General features: G+C 42.2%; 1 protein-coding gene across 1 annotated transcript; it reads right to left on the minus strand.

Annotated features, from left to right (window-relative positions):
• Window positions 1-1,398: 1,398 nt before the first annotated feature.
• On the minus strand, window positions 1,399-9,003 carry LOC130285293 (gamma-crystallin 1-like). Its single transcript, XM_056536649.1, has 4 exons — window positions 8,995-9,003; window positions 6,578-6,820; window positions 2,957-3,214; window positions 1,399-1,587 (listed from the first exon to the last, which is right to left on the minus strand). Exons 1-4 carry the CDS (start codon window positions 9,001-9,003, stop codon window positions 1,399-1,401), a joined length of 699 nt encoding a protein of 232 aa, XP_056392624.1.
• Between the last annotated feature and the right edge of the window lie 11,084 nt (window positions 9,004-20,087).

The following is a 20,087-nucleotide window of genomic DNA, read 5'->3' on the forward strand; positions in this document are numbered from 1 at the left end:
CTGTGTGACTCTGTTTGCCAAGGCGAACCATGTGAAGAACAGCGTGACACCGCCTTGCCCTGCACACATGGTATGCTGGAGGGGCTTTTTTATGAAAATTATAAATTAAAATTAAAATGAATTTATTAAAATGAATTACAATTAAAAAAAAATTCTGTTCCAGCAGCAGCATGAGGAGACCACATGGCGGCACAATAACACAGCCTGGAGGTGGCAGGAGCATAAGAAGACCATATAGTGGCAGAATGACCAAGCCTGGAGGTGGCAGCAGCAAGAGGAGACCATAGGGCCTCACAATTGAAAAGATTAAAGATATATTTTGTAATTGAAATTGAAGATTTTAAATACGTTAACACAAAAATGTTTATGTAACGTGCCAGCAGCAGGAGGAGACCACATGGCGGCAAAATGACACAGCCTGGAAGTGGCGGCAGCCTGAGGAGACCAAAGGGCCTCACAATTTAAAAGTTTAAATATATAGTTTAAAATTTTAATTGAAGATTTTAAATACATTAACACAAACATTTTTATGTAATGTGCCAGCAGCAGGAGGAGACCACATGGTGGCAAAATGACACAGCCTGGGGGTGGCGGCAGCCTGAGGAGACCAAAGGGCCTCACAATTAAAAATATTAAAGATATATTTTTTAAATTGCATGCGGCCATGTTAACATCCTCCGGATAATTTATAAAAACTGCCACACCGCAGAGTAGCTGATTCCCCCCCCCCCCCAACAGTCCGCCCTGATTGACTTGGGGAGGGAACAGCATAGGACAAAGGCAAATGGATGACAGGGACTGCTCCCAGGCCATGCAACAGATGATTGTGTCTGAGGAACCCACCGACTGTTGACTGGGGTGTCAGATGTCACTTATGATGAAGTGGATGACCGAGTTAATCATTCAATGACAGCAAATGGGTTGCTGGTTGAAACAAGACTGCTAGCTGATACAAGGATTTCAGGCCTCTCACTGTGACTCCTGCTGCCACTCGCCCCTAGTCTTCTGCAACCTCTGCCTGCACCAGATGAATTTAGGCCTCTGCCACTCCTCTGTGCTTGTGCTTGTCCTGGCACTATTCTGTCTGACAAACTTAGTGTGTATATGAGAGGTGTAGAACACGTTCCACTAATCTTAAAACATTCTTTGTCTACAACAGCAGTAGATGTGTACTTTTGGCTGGCCTTTCACAGTATCGAGGCCTTTAAGACTTTAACAGAAACAAAATGGTACACCGAGTACATGTACGCACTGGTTACACTTAATAGAGGACAATACACTTTTAGTGCTCTGCTCACCCTAAATGGCTGGCTATTAGCTTTTCAGTTGTACACACTTCAACTTACTGTGCTCCCTGCTAGTTGATTCACTTACTCACCCACTAACACTGAGCTCCTTTTACTGTCTGTGGGCTAAAAAGGGACGGAAAGCACCAGGAATAAGGGGGAGGAAGTGCAGTGCCAGGCTGAGCTGTGCCCACCACACCAGGGGATATTGTGCATGTGCTGACTGGGCTGCCACATTGCCCGCTCTCCTGCCTTCAGCTGCTTTCAATAAATGAAGGAAATTAATGTGACTGTCTAGGACCTGGTCAGCCAATAAGAACATTGGATTACACTGCAAACCAGAATAAAGTGGCTTGTAAAACATAAAAATAAGTTTTTGTGAGGATTCCAAGCAGAAGTCTTTACACCTTGTCCTGATGAAGGGCCCACTCTGGGCCAGAAACGCGCTGATGTGCTTGAAATAAACACTATCCAATATACCTTTTAAGAGCTTGGTCTCTTTTAATCTAATTGGTCAAGCGCTGCAGAAAAAAAATTTTTTTTTATTTACTTGCATCTAATACAAAGAGAGTCTCGCTGGATTGCTCAGCTTGATGCCACAGGTGTGATTGGTTTAAATGAGCGTAATGAATTTTCAGCTTTTCTATAGGTTTTGGGTTAAGTCTATTATTTTAATTGCATACTATGTATATGATATTAAACACTATTGGTTTTAATTCACCTGTGTTATTAGTATAAATGTGGTATTTAAGAAGGCTCTACCTGTGACATGAGGTCACTTCCGGGCCTGAAGAAACGCCTTGTAGGCGTGAAATGGTGCCGTCGCTCTGGACAGTGCTCCAAGCACCTTCTGCCCCGCCATAACATCTGTTTGTATACAGCCATCTTAGCCTATGTGCATGGAATAAAGGATATAGCATTGCAGGAAAAAAAAAACAGCATAGCAGCAGCGGTGAGTGATCCGAGTCTTCTGTCTTTTCCTATGTTTGAATACACAGCCACTACTATTTATGAAGCGTGAGCACCATCACATACATGCTGTTAGCGTAATTGGCATTAAAGGGGTACTCCAAAGGATAGGGGATAAGATGCCTGATCACAGGGGTCCCGCCGCTGGGGACCCCCATGATCTTGCATGCAGCAACCCGTTAGAATCAGTCCGGGTCTGATCGCTCCGGGTCTGATTACTGGAGATCATGGCCCGCCCCCGTGATCGCCAGTAATCAGACCCGGAGCAAACATACTCTGGGGACTGATTCTAATGGGCGGGACCCCCAGCAGCGGGACCCCCACGATCAGGCATCTTATCCCCTATCCTTTGGATAGGGGATAAGATGGCTTAGCGCCAGAGTACCCCTTTAAGACCTTGCATACACAGTAACAAGACTAACATGCAGTGCCAGGTTATTTCTTCCTTGATTGAGGTATTATGAACTACACTAACTTTACAGCCCCTATAGCATAGTCAAATAAAAAATAAAAAAAATCCTGGAATACCCCTTTAAGAACATGATGTTTTGAATCAGAAATTTTATTTAACATTTAACAAATTAAAACAGAAACTATTTTTAAATAAAATTAGTGGTAGTCATTCTATTTTTTTTTTAAATAATTTTATTGAATATCAGTTAACTAGTCAATGTTTTATTAGTTTAATTGAAATGATGGACACGTCTAAATGAACCAATTCTGGGGCTTGCTGCTCCCCAGTCACTATATCTTCTGTACTCTCCAGTTCTCAGGTAATACTGGCGTCCTCTGTAGTTGGGTTCTTCATAGAACATCCAATATCCATCAAGTACTTGGCAGGAATGGATGTCATGAGAGCGGAATCTCTCATAGACATGAGGACAATCTTCATGAAACTCCATCATCTGACCTCTGAAATCTTCTTTCTCATAGATTCGGATTCTGAATGATCCCTGGTGCTGTTAAAAGAACTATACTGTTAACATGCAGAAGAATAAAAGCAAAAAAAAACTACAGAAATTAATTGTGTGTAACTATGAGTAGAAGCATACAAACCACAGGGCTCCATAGCAAAAGTCAGAATCGCCCCACTCATTAAAAACATAAACAATAATTTATTTTCCCATACAGAATGTGAGTGATCATGCCTAATACATTCTCATTTACTGTGGACCGTAGCTAAGCAACATAGATACAGCTGGTAGGTAGTTCTAAGGAAAAGCAAACAACTCAACAGCAGAGTCTTTTTGTTTTGCTTCTGTGGAAAGAGGGGAAAGGAGCTAGGTGGCTTGTTCTCTTACAGATTTCCCTAGACAATAAAATATATATTTAGCTACATATACAATGGTCCCTCAAGTTACAATGTTAATTGGTACCAGGTCGACCTTTGTATGTTGAAACTTTTGTATGTTGAGACCAGAACTCTGGAAACCTGGTAATTGGTTCTGAAGCCATCAAAATGTCATCCAAAAATAGGAAAAAGTGAGGATCAAACAAAAATAAATAGATACCTAATGTAGATAAAGCAAGTCCTTACATATAAAAGTAAGAAAGAGCTGCTGGGAGATGTAAATCACTGTCTATGTAGAGGGCAGGAGCTTCTTCAGGGCCCTGTACAGTACACGCAATGTCTTAAAAAAGTGGAATGAAGCCGCCCTCACCTGGTGTCCAAAAGCGCAGCTAACTTTGGCATAGGTAAAGAGTAGTACAGAACATATAATACCTCCCTGTATTGTAGGGAGGCGCCATCAGCCAGGAATTCAGTGCATACGCCTCAGTAATACAAGCGTTTTACCAGTGAATGCCCATTCTGATTGGTCAGTTCTTCCAGCCATTGAGATGTTTCACAGATCTGGACTGTCTGTAGCATTGTATGTTGAAAAGACCATTGTTGGTTTCTCTTAAATTAAAGTCTCTTTTATGCTGTAGTTTAAGTTTCTCCATAAGATGGCTGATGGCTTTAGCTCCAACTTTCTGTGCAACTATAATAGGCAAACCATACAAAGAGCCACTCAAAGGTTTGCATCAGCCACTATTGTACAGTTCTTGATGCCTGTGACCAGCCTGTCAGATACCTTTAAATTTGCACACAAACAACACTTACAAATATAAAGAGAGCTGTCCTTTTAACATAGGCTAAGTACACCTGTTACTACTTTACTTTGTTCAACTACATACAGTTCAACTTTACAGTAAGCTTGAATTTAAACATATTGTTGCTGCATATTTCTGCAACTTTACATGTCGCAAGAAGCCCCTAATGTTGCATGTGAGGGGAGTCTGCCCCTCTACATCCCCTCCATGTGAAGATAAACTCTCTCCTAATCCTCTTCCTGCCTGTGTTCCTCCCCTTTGGAGCAAGGAGTGAAAAAAGTCGATAATTTTGATAGAAAAATGGTGATTATTGAGCATACATTACCACTTATGTGCAAAAATTTGGGACTTTTCAGGATTTACACCTCTGGCACAGCTTGATACATCTCACCCAATGAGTTGTGTGCAATCCTTATGACTACAGCTTTTACTCAATAGTTAAAATTAATCAGTAATGATACAAAACTGAAGTCTCAATGTAGCCCTAGTCTACAATATTTGCTTTGGTAAATATTTCAACATATTATTATTAGAAATTGACCCCTCTTTAAGTCGATGATAACATTTATATAGTTAAGCAGTACCGTATATGCCGGCGTATAAGACGACTGGGCGTATAAGACGACCCCCAACTTTTACAGTTAAAATATAGAGTTTAGGATATACTTGCCGTATAAGACTACCCCTCCTACCGCTATGTACAGTACCTTATAGTTCCCCCACATTAGGTCGGCAGCATGTTCCCCCACATTAGGTTGGCAGCATGTTACCCCACATTAGGTCGGCAGTTCCCCCACATAAGGTCGGCAGCTTTCCCACATTAGGTCGGCAGCTCCCCCACATTAGGTCGGCAGCTCCCCCACATTAGGTCGGCAGTTCCCCCACATTAGGTCGGCAGCTCCCCCACATTAGGTCGGCAGTTCCCCCACATTAGGTCGGCAGTTCCCCCACATTAGGTCGGCAGCTCCCCCACATTAGGTCGGCAGCTCCCCCACATTAGGTCGGCAGCTCCCCCACATTAGGTCGGCAGCTCCCCCCCCCCCCACATTAGGTTGGCAGCTCCCCCCCCCACATTAGGTCGGCAGCTCCCCCCCCACAATAGTAGGCAGCTCTCCCCCCCACAATAGTAGGCAGCTCTCCCCCCCACAATGGTAGGCAGCTCCCCCCACAAACATACAACTTCCAGCCATATAGAGTGTATGGCTGGAGGCTGTATGTCTGTGTACTGCCCCCCACAGTGTTCCGGTCACCGCTCCTCCGGCCCGGGGTCACAATCTACTGCTATGGCCTATGGACCATAGCAGCAGTCCCGGGACCGGAGGAGCGGTGATCGGAACACTGTAGATGACGCGCCGCCGGTCACTCACCAGGCCCCGGCCGCGCTCGTCCTCCTCCAGTCCTCCTGCGCCTCTATGGTTATATGCACGGGACGTCAATGACGTCCCGTACGTACAACCATAGAGTGGTGGAGAAGCGCAGAAGGACAGGAGGAAGACCGCAGGAGGACCGGAGGAGGACGCGTGGCGGGCGGGGAATGGTAAGTGACCTGCGGACATCCTTATGTCCCGAAAAGATTTTTCGGGACACGGGGATGTCCGACATAGGAATGCTTATGATTATCGTGCTGGCTCCTGTGTGCGGCTGCAGGCGGGGGCCGGCCAGAGCATGTAAAAACTAATTCATGAATACTAAAAACCAGGGTGCCTCCAGCTGTTGTGAGACTACAACTACCAGCATGCCCGGACAGCCTTTGCCGGTCCGGGCATGCTGGGAGTTGTAGTTTAACAACAGCTGGAGGCACCCTGGTTTTTAAGTATACAGTTATTCGTTTGTACATGCTCTGGCCGGCCCCCGCCTGCAGCCGCACACAGGAGCCGGCATGATAATCATAAGCATTCCTATGCCGGACCCCAATACCCGGCGTATTAGACGACCCCCGACTTTTCAGAAGAAAATTCGGGGTTAAAAAGTCGTCTTATACGCCGGGATATACGGTAGTTATGTTTGACAAAACTTTTTTTTCTTTATTTATTGCTGAAGGTTGCCGATAGACTCAATGCAACACTTTAATAAACACCAAAACCGCTCATAAAAACACAAATGTAGTACAAGAACCTATAAGAATAACATAATCTACGAAAATAAAAAGGATTTTGTTATGGCTGAAATAAATTTATATTCTGATCTGATCCAAGGGAAAAAATAGACAAAACAATCAAGATCCTCACCTGAGGGCTTATGCGACAAGATTTAATGGAGTCATTATAACCCATCCATTGCTGGAAGTCAGGATATTCTCCTCTATTTAGAAAATACTGGTGTCCTCTGTAGTTGGGGTGTTCATACAAAATCCAGTTCCCACTTTCTACACGGATAGAGTTGCAGTGTCTAAAGTATGAGGACAAGTCTGAGCATTCAGAGTGACACTCGTAAGAGCGGCCCTGGAAATTTCTGTCTTCGTAGAAAATAATCTGTAAAATGTTAATGTAAATGTGAATATTAACATAACAGTATTTACAATAAAAGTAATACGAATATCACCAATGCATCTAAAAACTAAAATATTTAAATAAACATTCCAAGTAATCTCATACATCAGCCACATATCATTATGTACAGCAACAAATACAATTCTGCATCATGGTGTGAAAGCTTCATAGTAGTATTTGTTTACTTTTACATGAGCTGTTATTTCTAATACTACACCTAAGCGTACATTCTAAGTTAATGCTGACAGACTGAAAATAAAGAATGCTTTTTAATATGACAGGGTGAATAGTGAAAACATTATGGCATTAAAGGGAACATCTGAACAGTTTTATGCCACCCAAACTACAGGACACACAAACAGATGCAGGCAGCAGGGTCCAGACACACTATGATTTACTCTGTAATGCTTGTGTGTCAGTTCTGGTGGGGCAGGAAGTTGTCATGGGGACCTATGTCTATGACTACTTTTCCGGGTTCTGGCAGCATTTCTAAACCATGAGTTCTCTAAAATACTCTAACTTTTATCATGAATTATAGTGTGTCCAGACCATGCTCTTTATCCGGTTTATTGCTGCCTCTGATTTGGGCAGCATAAAACTGGTCACAGGTTCCCTTTAAAAGGGTTATTTAGACTTTTACAACTTTACTTCTGAAAAACCCTTCCACCCTGCTATCTACCCACCCACTGGAGCATAGCCACACTCTTCTAGAGACCATGTGACTTTTGACATACTGTCTCTGGCTGCATGGAATGTTGGGAAAGGTCAAACACAACAGTAAATAAAAAATAAAAAAAACTTGCGCTACAGCATGTCCAATGCATGAAAACTTGACAAATCTGTACACGGAGGAAATAGAAGCATATTACGCAATATTATAACTTGGCATCATGGGCTCAAAGGCTGAAGAAAAAAATACCACTTTTAAGGCCTTTTTAAAAAAACTTGCTATATATTTATTTTGGTGCAAAAACACTTTTGGGAAGATTGAATAAAACATTTGCAGAGCAAAAGTGGTACAGTTGTCTAAAGCAACTAATCAGATCGATTTTTTTTATCTATATAAAAAAAAGACCTCTGCATCCCTTTTACTCTTCACAAGTTTCAACAAATCTCATCATTTGTCCATAGGTTTTTATTATTTTAGGTTTTTATTATTATTATTATTATTATTATTATTTTTTTTTTTTTTTTTTTTTTTTCATTCACTCAGTATCACTTCTACAGCCTCTATATTAAGATACATTTATTATATATTTATAGTTTGTTGAGAAGGCTCTACTTTGTCTTTCCACTTATATGAACCTAATATGATTCTGTCCTCCTCTCTATCAGCTTTTCTCTTTAAACATCCCCCCCCTTCACAATCTGAGTTGCGAGAGAAATCTGAGAGAAAAGCCAGTCTGACTGATTTATCTTTAATAAAGACTATTTAGAAAATTGCTGCATTTTCAATTAAGCAAACAAATGAACATTAAAAAAAGTTTGATACAAAGGTGTCCATAGCCTTTGCACTTTAGTATACAAACATCTTTGCAGTGACAGTCTATGGGTGATGTATGCAGCTAAAAAAAGTACAGCTGCATACACCAGAGGTAAATATCAGAAGCATTTACAACATAGGTATGTCAAGCAGATGCCCAAACACAAGGTGAAAAGCATAATAAATAATAATTCACAAAACAATTAGTGATGTGGACATCACTATGGAACATACACAGTAAAGAAGAACAAAACATTTTTAACATTGCTTGTCAAGAAGGTATGTGTAACATATTCTATTTAACATTTGAAAGTATATAAGAACTATGGGGAGCATTCATCATTGTAGGTGTAAGTGAAGCATTTTTCTACACCATTTTTGTGTGCTGAATGTGTAGGAGCCCCACATTTGATAATTTGATAAATTTTGTGCAGGTACACATTTTCAGAAATTTTACTCTTCACATACAACAAAAAGCTAAGCTAACTCTAGGCTGGTATAGTTTAGAGACTTTTCAGTGGTCTTGCGCCTTTTTTTGCACCTTTTTTTTTGTTAAGTGTAAACAAAAAAGGCACAGAAAATTGCCTGAGGTGCAGCGCTGCGCCAAATGGGAGACAAATCTACACACAAAAAAGCGCTAAAGACAAAGACAAATGCCCCAATAATTTCTTACCTTTCCCATTTTGCTTGATGTGTTAGCTGATCTCAGTTAGTCTTCACTGATCTCAGTTAGTCTTTACTGGTAAATGCTAGAGGGCTTTATATATCTACTCTATTGTATAGAGAACTTGCTGACCTATTGCCAACTAATTGGAATAAAGAGCTGTGTTACTTTAACTGAAGTTTTGTTCATTGTAACTATTGTGTAACATGTGCTTACTCTAATACCTCAAAGGTTTTTTACAGGCTCATACATAGGGAATGACCAATATGAAAGCTAAATTATGCTATGCATTTTGCAAATTGTAAAATAAGAACAAAAAAGAAAGAAAGCAAATAACATAGAAAGAAAAAAAGTCAATAGAAAAAGAACAGTTCTCACTGGGAAGCAGATTTTCAGAACAGCTTTTACTCCTTTTTTTGAGTATAAATTGCAGCAGATTTTAATAAAATTTGTGTGTCAATTGCCCCACATTCTCAAAGGATTTGTGCCTAATTTCTTAAATGTTTTCTCCATTTGCACTACTTTTTTTTAAATGGAGCATAGCCTCGATAAAAGGGGAGGGTCTTAATATGTACCAAAAGCGTGATAAGCAAAAACTGATTTTATAAATTTGACAACCACCATTAGCTCCAGGAAAGGATCAGTTTGCTGTGGGGCTTCTCACAGCACAGCACAGAGGGGAGTGGTTTTGTACACACTTCCCTCCACTGTCATTTTTTTAAATTTGTTTTATTTAAAAAGATCAAAAATAAGCTGTGGTGGCCCAGTACAGTTGCACTCCTGTACCATTGCTGTCCTGTTTGGCGGACTCTATCTCTGTGTCCCCTGAATCCACCCTTATTGTATACATATCTCAAATGGTTAATAAGGGCCTTATGTTATGTATGAGATTGTCTTTATAATGTTTTATGACTTTAAATGTTGTTACCAAGTCATGTAACTTGGGAAGGTGTCAGTGAACAGGTGATTTGTCTTCTGACCTATGGAAGTCCTTCACATTGCTCTCATAAATGCAAGGGAGGAGCAAGTTAGTTTCATTTTAGAGAATGCTGAGGAACAGTCAAGACCTGAGAATGTCTGGTGTCCTGAGGAGACCCAAGGCCTAGTCTCGCAGCAACGCTTCCATCACCAAGTGCCCCACAGGTGAATGTCAAAGCCTGGTAAGCTACACAAGGGGTGAAGTCTAGTCAGTCCTAGTCAAGTCAGTCAAGTCTTCTTAAATTCAGCGTGGGTCTGCAGCATTCTAACCAAGTCCACTACAAGTCCCAGCGAGCCCGCAAGTTTCTGCTGTCACTGGTCACCTCCTTGGGGATAACTGAGCTGTAAAGACTATTCCATCTGTCTGCCTCAGTAAAGCTGCCGTTGTTCTGTAACTTGTCACTATTTTCGCTGTGCCTAGCCCAGGATCCAGCGGCCATACCTCGGGTGGTGCAGAGGTGAACCACACCCTGGTGTTACGAATACAAGGGGTTAATGCCATCTGCCCCTAGGGTAATAACATCTGCCCTCATAACACCCTCACCACAGATCCCTCTTTGGGGGAAAATATCTTCCAGTGTTTATAGTATCCTGCATTTTCAGGAAGACTTGCAGATCAATAGAAATTGAAACTTATGGCAAAAGCAGGAATACTGTCAGCAAAGTAACTACATTGATTTGGTCAAAAGACCATGCTGTATGCAGAGGTTGGTCCAACAACAAAACATCATACAGTTCTATACCCCCTAAAGTATGCAAGACGTACATGTGTGTCCCATTGTATGAAGTGCACTCTTCATACCTGGTGGGTCCTAACTGTATCAGCAACCAGAACTCACGGCTAATTGCTGATGGGGCCAATATCTGGCATTAACTCTTTATTCTCTGTGATCAAAGTGGATTGTGGCATCTAAAGTGTTGCAAAGTGTTGGTAGCTCAGTGGAGCAAAATCGTGGGGTACCTAACAGCTCAATGGATTGGTGATCCATCTCTTCAAGTAGCATCAGTAGCCTGTGGTAATGGAGCACAGATAACACTGATCAATGCTATGCAGCAGCACATCATTGTTCGATGTTTGTATTTGAAACATTGCATACAATAGTCCCTTATGGGCACTTAAAATTGTGAAGAAAGTTAATATCACTCCCCATTTTTTATATAGAATACTGTAAACAAAAATAAACATATGTGGTATCATCGTATGCCACCCATTTCCCTTCTATTACATGCACTCGGGAGCCAGGACCTTTGGCAAATGCCGGACACCACTGATTGCAGTAATGTGTGGCATTAACCCCTTTAGATGCAGTGTCTAAAATTAAAAAAGCGGTTCTTATGGAGACCATAGCATTGCATTGTTGTGTATGCAATCTAATGATTGGATTTAATAGTTTAATAGACTAAAAAACACTGTGTAGAAAACAAAAAAGTTAATAAATGTGGTTTAACCCCTTTCCTAATAAAAGTTTGATTCATTAAATAAATAAAAAGTGTAAACAAAATGTCTGAACTATAAAAATATAACATTAAACCCCTAGGGACTCCCCTATCAAATTTTCATTTTAGCATTTTCGTTTTTTCCTCCTTCCCTTCTAAAAATCATAACACTTTCAATTTTGCACCTACAGACCCATATAAGGCTTGTTTTTTGCGTCACCAATTGTACTTTGTAATGACATCACTTATTTTGTAATATAACCCGCGGCAAAACAAAACAAAAAATATTTGCGGGGGTGAAATAAAAAAAGAAACACCATTTTGTAACTTTTGGGGGCTCCCATATCCACGCAGTGCACTTTTTTGGTAAAAATTACATTTTATCTTTATTCTGTAGGTCGATATGGTTACAAGGATACCCAATAGGTATTATCTTATTTAAATACTTAAAAAAATTATAAACTACATGCACAAAAATTAATATGTATCGGCTTTAGACGCAGAGATCAACTTTGATCGTGGCGTCAAAAGGGTTAATGCTGGGCATCGGTCCGATCGGTGGTCTCTTTAAACCAAAAATTACTTTAAAAAAAAAGATCAGAAATTGACTTATATATATGCAGATTACTTTCGGGAAAAAGCTCATCATAAGATGCTATTTAGGGGACAAAGTTATCTCGATCCAAGAAATTCAGGAAGCTCTGTTTTCGATAGGAGGTAATACCGCCGCCGGATCACATGGCCTGCCATTTCAAATATTCAGAGATTATGCATCTTTCCTGTTACCAAAATTAACAGCAGTCCTAAACGAATCCTGCCTAAATCAATGAGAGAAACAAACATCACTCTTATAAGAAAACAGGAGAAAGATCCATTGGAGGTGGGATTGTACCGTCCGATGTCGCTATTAAATACCGATATCAAATTGATAGCCAAAGTTTTAGTAAGGAGACTCAATAGTGTAATAGAACGGATTTATGCCAGGGTGTACTGTGTACAGGAATATTCAGAAAGTTTATGAGTCCATGCGATTTTGTTGATCTGATTCTTGCTCTATTCTGTCACTTGATGCCACCAAGCCTTTTGACAGGGTAGAGTGGAGATACCTCTGGAAGGTGTTGGAACGATTCAGGGTTGACCCTAAATTTATTAGATATGTTAAATTGCTGTATAATCAATTGGAAGCAAATATCTTAATAATTGTTATTCTGTCATAAACCTTTGGCTTAAAGCGTACTTGTCAGATCACCTAAAAAACAAAACTGTTATTTATATGTTGCTCAGTATTAGTTGCCCTGATCACGTACATATAATTTTTATGTGTCTATGATCTATATTTCTCTCAGAATTAGCTTTATTTCTGAATTACCTTAATGTTGTCGACCAGAAGCAGGAGGGCGGTCCCTTTCTTCTCCTCAAGTGATATCCACTCCCCCTCCCCCTCCCTCATTCTGATTGGTCTCGGGAGTGAGCATCTGTAACCCTTTCCTTTCTGGTTTTATGCTATACACACACATACTTTGAGCTCTAGTTTTGCAAAAGCTGTAAGCACACAGTGCTGGAGGCATATTATTGGTAAAACTCAGATTTACAGCAGTGTTGCTGCAGGCTATTTTCCTCCTACTGTTGCAAAACTACAACTCCCAGCATGCCCACACATCGTTTGGCTGTGCAGGCATCCTGGGAGTTGCAGTTTTGCAACAGCTGGAGGCATATGATTCTAGATACACACATTGACATAATTTAATCATACACATGCAAATTACCTAGACAACACAGATTTACACGCACACATATATATCCACACACACATATATGCATGCAGGGACACTTCCTTTTTAAACAAAAAAATCTCCATTCAGTCCCCATCTTCAGTCACCAGCTTCTTTCATTATCTGCTCACAAGCAGCAGTGAACTCCCACCCCTCCCCCTTCTCCTCACACAAGGAGACTGTGAAGTAAACACAGACAGTGAGGGAGCCGATCACAGCAGCTTTAGATCTGCAGACCTGTCAATCTTGAAATGGGTTCATAACATAGGTGATGATGAGTGGACATACATTTTTTTTTATGAAAGCAATTACAAAACCCATTGATTTTGCATGCTTTACAACATATCAAAAGTTTTTATATCTGACAGTGCCCATTTAAGTAGAGGAACTGGGCAAGGGTGCCCCCTGTCACCCTTATTATTTGCTTTATACATTGAACTGCTGGCAATTTGGATTCATGAAAAATGTAATTTTGAAGGATTTGGAGTTGAGGGAGGAAGTAATAAGATCTTCCTTTATGCACATGGTATACTTTTGTTTGTATCCCACCCCAGGGGAAAAAAAATCCCTCAATAATGAAAATGTTTGAAATATTCGGCCAGGTATCCGGGTTAGAAATAAATTGGGGGAAGTCTGTGTTACTCCCTCTGGATAAAGAGCTAGAGATAATGATTTTTGATAAAATTTTTAATTCTCAAAAAATCAGAGTGCTTTACATATCTATGTGTTAAAATTTCTGTTAAAAAAAAAATTATAGTTTCCAAAAAGATAATCTTATGCCCTTTGAGAATAATTTAACACGTAGAGTGGGGATTTGGAATAAAATGCCTTTCTTGATGTCGAAAAAATTGTCAAATGTTAAGGTGCTCATTTTGCCCCAAATCTTGTTCCTATTTAATGCCATTTTAAGGCTTCTTTGGGGGAGGAAGAGAGTGCCGCTGAAATATTATTATTTCACTCCAACTTGGGAAAATGGAGGGATTATCCCCCCAAATTTGAGATGATATTAAACGGCATGCCAGCTGTTAAAGATAATTAACTGGAAGGAGTCAGAAATTCTTAAAAAACTGATTAATGACAATAAGTTAGCAAATATTTTTGAATTCTTAGAACTGGGTACAGAAGGAGGGCTGGAGGTGTTATTGAAATTTGTTTTATAAAATATGGAAAGCATTAAAGGGGAAATTAATAGGGGTAAACAGTTTGAACTTCATGCCACTGTGGGGGGAATAGAAATTTTAAATAATTTTTGACTTTTGAAAGCACATACTGGAAGAAATTAGGGATATTAGGAGTTAGTCAAATGTTCTAAAATGGAATTTTGCAATTTTATGATTTTAAAGAAAATTTTGGAATGGAAGATAAGGATATTTTATATTACATGCAAATTAAACATGCGGTAACAAGCACAGTAGATAAAAGTATATTTTATATAAAAATATTTTGGGAAATTTTGATTAGTTGGAATATAGGTAAAAATTATTTATCACGGTTGTATAAACAATTAAATTTGTGGTTAGGAAAAGATGGGTGGAATACCATAAAAAAGAAATAATCAAAAGAATTAGGGGAATTGTCGAATGAAGCACGGTATAATAATGGGGTTAATGAGAGTATGGTATCGTTAAATATGCAATACAAAATTTCACAGTTTAGGGTGTCACATAGGGCTTATCACATCCCTGTGCATATGAAGAAATTTGGTATATGTAACTCGTCAAAATGCTTGAAATGTGGTAGTGAAGATGCCGACTACATACATAATATGTGGGATTGTGAAGTAATTGCCAGCTATTGGGAACAGGTACTGATAAACATCGAAGCAAAAATTGGGAGGAGGATCCCCTGAACAATAGTATTCATAGTTCTAGGAGGTGTAGAAAATGTGGTAATGCTAAGGAATTTGAATGCAGGACTTTATTTTATGCAAATTTGATAATTCTATGAAATTGTGTGAAGTCGGAAGGACCTAATGCAGTAGAGTGGTCCAGAATGTGATGAGGAAGGAGCAAAGGGGAGTCAAAGGGGAGAAAGGCAAAGTTAGACAGAGAAAAACTTGGAAATATTGGACATGAAGATATGGGTGATTTATCATAATTGTTAAAAGAAAAAAAAAAAAGATAGGGAAGTTGTTTTCTCTTCTTTTTAATTTTTTCCCTTCTCCTCTCATGGTCAGAAGGGTGGGGGAGGGAAGGGTATTTAACCCCTTAACGACGAGTGCCGTAAATGTACGGCGCTGCTAAGTGTCACTTCGCGCACAGTGCCGTACATTTACGGCGCTGCATTGCTTGATCATCGGAAAGGGATGACTGCTGATATCTATCAGCAGCCATCCCGGCATATCGCCAAAGGGGATCCTGAGAGTCCCCCCCTTGTCGGTGATCGCCGTGATTCGTCGGTCAATTCTGACCAGCGAATCACTGCTTTTCCAGGCTGATCGGGTCTCTGGTGACCCAATAGCCCAGAAAATAGGGACGATCGGAGCTGTCAGAGACAGCTCCGATCATCCTAAAGGATAGGAGCGAGGTGGCAGGGGTGCCACCTCCTCCTATCCCCTGCGGTTGGCCGATCAGGGGGTTCAAAGTTGAGATCCCCGCTCTGCCCGCTCTGGAAGTCTGGGCAGAGGGGGGGCAAAGATGGCGGCGGCAGTTACCGATGGCATACAGCAGGGGGACAGCGGCAGACAGCGGGGGACCAGCGGCGGGGAGGACCGGCAGCAGCAGAATGCTGATCTTCACTGCTGCATTGTAATTTCACAACTACAACTCCCAGCATACCCAGATAGCAAGACAGTCTGGGCATGCTGGGAGTTGTAGTTTTGCCACAGCTGGAGGTACACTGGTGTGGAAACATTGCGGTAGTCTTTTACCTAACTTAGTTTTTCCCAACCAGTGTGTCTCCAGCTGTTGCATAACTACAACTCCCAGCATGCACGGTCTGTCAGTGCATGCTGGGAGTTGTAGTTTTGCAACAGTTGAAGATTACCCCCCCATGTGAATGTACAGGGTACATTCACACAGGCGGGGGTTTACAGCGAGTTGTCACGCACCTGGATGCGGGCGGTCTGGAACAAGGTGTGGATCCTTTACTTGTGTGGCAGATGACTCGGACCGTATCGGGGAGCGGAGTCTAAGGTGCCGCTGGTCTTCCCCAGAGCCCGCCGCAAAGCAGGATGGATTTGCTGTGGCAGGCGACACCCAGATCGCTACCCCCAATACGGCTCGACCACACAGGTAACCAGGCAAGACGAGGTACAGGAGGATGAGACGGAGGCGTAGTCAACGTAGCAGAAGGTCAAGGCAAGCGGCAAAGGTTCGTAGTCAGTAAATGTAGTGAAAAGGTCTGGGTACACGGGTATGGCAAACAGGCAATAGGGTACGCTTTCTCTCAGGCAAATGGCACTGAAGATCCGGCAGGGGTGTGTGGGAGGTGCAAAAACTTTATAATGTGCTGTACAGGTGAAAACAATTATGGGCATACTGGCCCTTTAAATCTCAGAGCACCAGCGTGTGCAAGACGTGGACACGCGTGCTGGTGCTGAGACACAGAGCAGGAGGCAGCAGGGGAGCGAGGTAAGCAACAGGCCGGGACTCGCATGCGGGCGCATCCCACAATGCGAATCCTGGCCCCACCAGGAACAGAGACCGTGCCATGAGAGATGCCATGTACGGCCAGAGCGCAAGTAGTTACAGTACACCCCCTTTTGGTCTCCCCCTCCTTTTTCGGATAAGAATTTTTTTTAGCATATCTTTGTCCAGAATATTGTCCTTTGGCTCCCAAAACCTCTCCTCTGGACCGAAACCTTCCCAATCAACCAGAAAAAAACATTTTAATCTGATGAACTTAGAGTCCAAGATCTCCTTCACAACATACACATCTGAGGTACCAGAGATGGGAGCAGGAGAGATGTCCTTAGGAGAAAAACGGTTGAAGATGGCTGGTTTCAGGAGAGAAACATGGAAGGAGTTTGAGATCCGGAGAGAGGAGGGAAGATGAAGGGAATAAACCACAGGATTGAGTTTCTTGACCTTATAGGGACCCAAATGACGAGGACCAAGTTTATAATTCAGGAACTGGTAAGGGTTGAAGCAGACCTGCTGGCTTGAAACGGGGAGTCTTGTCCCGGGCACAGACTGGGCAGGACCAAACAAAATCAACAACATCCTTTTTCAAAGTTGGCCACCAGTACTGTCTTGAGATGAGCTGTAAAGTCTTACGAATACCAGGATGGCCTGCCAGAAGAGAAGAATGTCCCCATTTCAAGACTCAGAGTTTCATACGAGGTGAAATGTAAGTTTTTCCAGGAGGCAGGTGTTGGAGACTACAATGCTCAGAAGAGAAGGAGCGCCATTAGGCTTTTGGAGGGAGAATTTGTTTGGAATGGAAGTCAGGAGCCATGAGCATTTACAAAGCCCCCCGTGGGGTCAGCACAGTGGACCACCACATGTGACCCAAATTTGAAAACTTTGGAACAGTGGGCTGTGCAAAAAATTTTTTTTTCATTTTCATGGACCACTGTTCCAAAAATCTGTCAGACACATGTGGGGCATAAATGCTCATAACGTTCCATGATCCATGAGGGGTGTAGTTTCCAAAATGGGGTCACATGTGGGTGTATTTTCTCTCCAAAAGCCCAATGATGCTCCTTCTCTTCTGAGCATTGTAGTTTACCCGCAGAGCACTTTACATCCACATATGTGGTATGTTCTTACTCAGAAGAAATGGGGTTAAAAATTTTGGGGAACTTTTTTCCTATTTTAACTTGTGAAAATGAAAAAAGTATTTTAGTAAAGAAAAATTTTTTTCACTTTCCCATCCAACTTTAACGAACATTCGTCAAACACCTGTGGGGTGTTAAGGCTCACTATACCCCTTGTTATGTTCCGTGAGGCATGTAGTTTCCAAAATGGAGTCACACATGGGTATTTATTTTTTGGTGTTTATGTCAGAACCGCTGTAAAATCAGCCAGGCCTTTACAAATCACCAATTTAGGCCTCAAATGTACATTGTGCGCTCTTACTCCTTAGCCTTGCTGTGCGTCCGCAGAGCTTTTCACACGCACATATGGGGCATTTCTGTACTCAGGAAAAATTGTGTTACAAATTTTGGGGGTCTTTGTTTTCCTTTTACCTCTTGTGAAAATGAAAAGTATGGGGCAACACCAGCATGTAACATTTTTTTTTCCATACTACCAGGCTGATGTGGACCCCAACTTTTCCTTTTCATAAGGGGTAAAAGGAGAAAAAGCCTCCCAAAATTTGTAACGCAATTGTTCCTGAGTACGGAAATACCCCATATGTGGCCCTAAACTGTTCCCTTGAAATACGACAGGGATCCGAAGTGAGCGAGCGCCATGCACATTTGAGGACTAAATTAGGGATTGTATAGGGGTGGACATAGGGGTATTCTATGCCAGTGATTCCCAAACAGGGTGCCTCCAGCTGTTGCTAAACTCCCAGCATGCCTGGACAGTCAGTGGCTGTCCGGAAGTGCTGGGGGTTGTTGTTTTGCAACAGCTGGAGGATCCGTTTTGGAAACACTGCCGTACGATACGTTTTTATTTTTATTGGGGGGGGGGGGACCATGTAAGGGAGTGTATATGTAGTGTTTTACCAATTATTATGTGTTAGTGTAGTGCAGTGTAGTGTTTTTAGGGTACATTCGCACTGGTGGAGGTTTACGTTGAGTTTCCCGCTAGGAGTTTGACCTGTGGGGGAAAATTTGCTGCAGCTCAAACTTGAAGCAGGAAACTCACTGTAAACACCCGCACGTGTGAATGTACCCTGTACATTCACATGGGGGGGCAAACCTCCATCTGTTGCAAAACTGCAACTCCCAGCATGCACTGACAGACCTAACTCAGTATTTTCCAACCAGTGTGCCTCCAGCTGTTGCAAAACTACAACTCCCAGCATGCTGGGAGATGTAGTTATACAACAGCTGGAGGTACGCAACTACAACCCCAAGCATGTCGAGACAGCCGTTTGCTGTTCGCACATGCTGGAAGTTGTAGTTTTGAAACATTTAGAGGGCCACGGTTTAGAAATACCCGGACAGTGATCTCCAAACTGTGGCCCTCCAGATTTAGCAAAACTACAAATCCCAGCATGCCCAGACAGCAAACTGCTGTGTGGGCATGCTGGGAGTTGTAGTTTTGCAAGATCTAGAGGGCCACAGTTTAGAGACCACTGCACAGTGATCTCCAAACTGTAGCCCTCTAGATCTTGCAAAACTACAAATCCCAGCATGTCCAAACAGCTTTCTCGGCATGCTGGGAGTTGAAGTTTTGCAACATTTGGAGGCTACAGTTTAGAGACCACTGTATATTGGTCTCCAAACTGTAGCCCTCCAGATGTTGCTAGGCAACTCACCGGCTTCCTTAGTCTGCACCAGAGAGCCAGCCGCACGTCATCGCCACCTGCTGCCGCCTCCGCCAATGGTAAGTGACCTCCAGCGCCGGTCACAGGACTGTTTCACCTCGAACTTTAACCACCTCACCCCCCCATCTTCTATTGGTCGGTCGCTTCTGACTGACCAATAGCAGGGATAGGAGCGGTGGCACCCCTGCCACCTCACTCATATCCCTTCAGGACAGCCACGATCCCCCTTATTTTCCGGGTTACCGGAGACCAGTTTGACCCGGAATCGCTGCAAATTTGCGGCTATTGCCGACATGGGGGATCTCATGAACCCCCTTTGTGATGTGCCGGGATGCCTGCTGAATTATTTCAGCAGGCATCCCGGTCCGTTTCCCGACCGGTCAGCGGCGGGGACCAAAATTCCCACAGGCATACCTGTACGTCCTCTGTCCTTAAGGACACAGAAACGGGGGTGTACGGGTATGCCCTCCGTCCTTAAGGGGTTAAAGAGACCATCTCAAGACACTATTTTGGTGAGGAAGCTGACCAGGAGTG

Source organism: Hyla sarda, chromosome 8 (assembly GCF_029499605.1).
Source record: "Hyla sarda isolate aHylSar1 chromosome 8, aHylSar1.hap1, whole genome shotgun sequence".
NCBI classification, from domain to species: Eukaryota; Metazoa; Chordata; class Amphibia; order Anura; family Hylidae; genus Hyla; species Hyla sarda.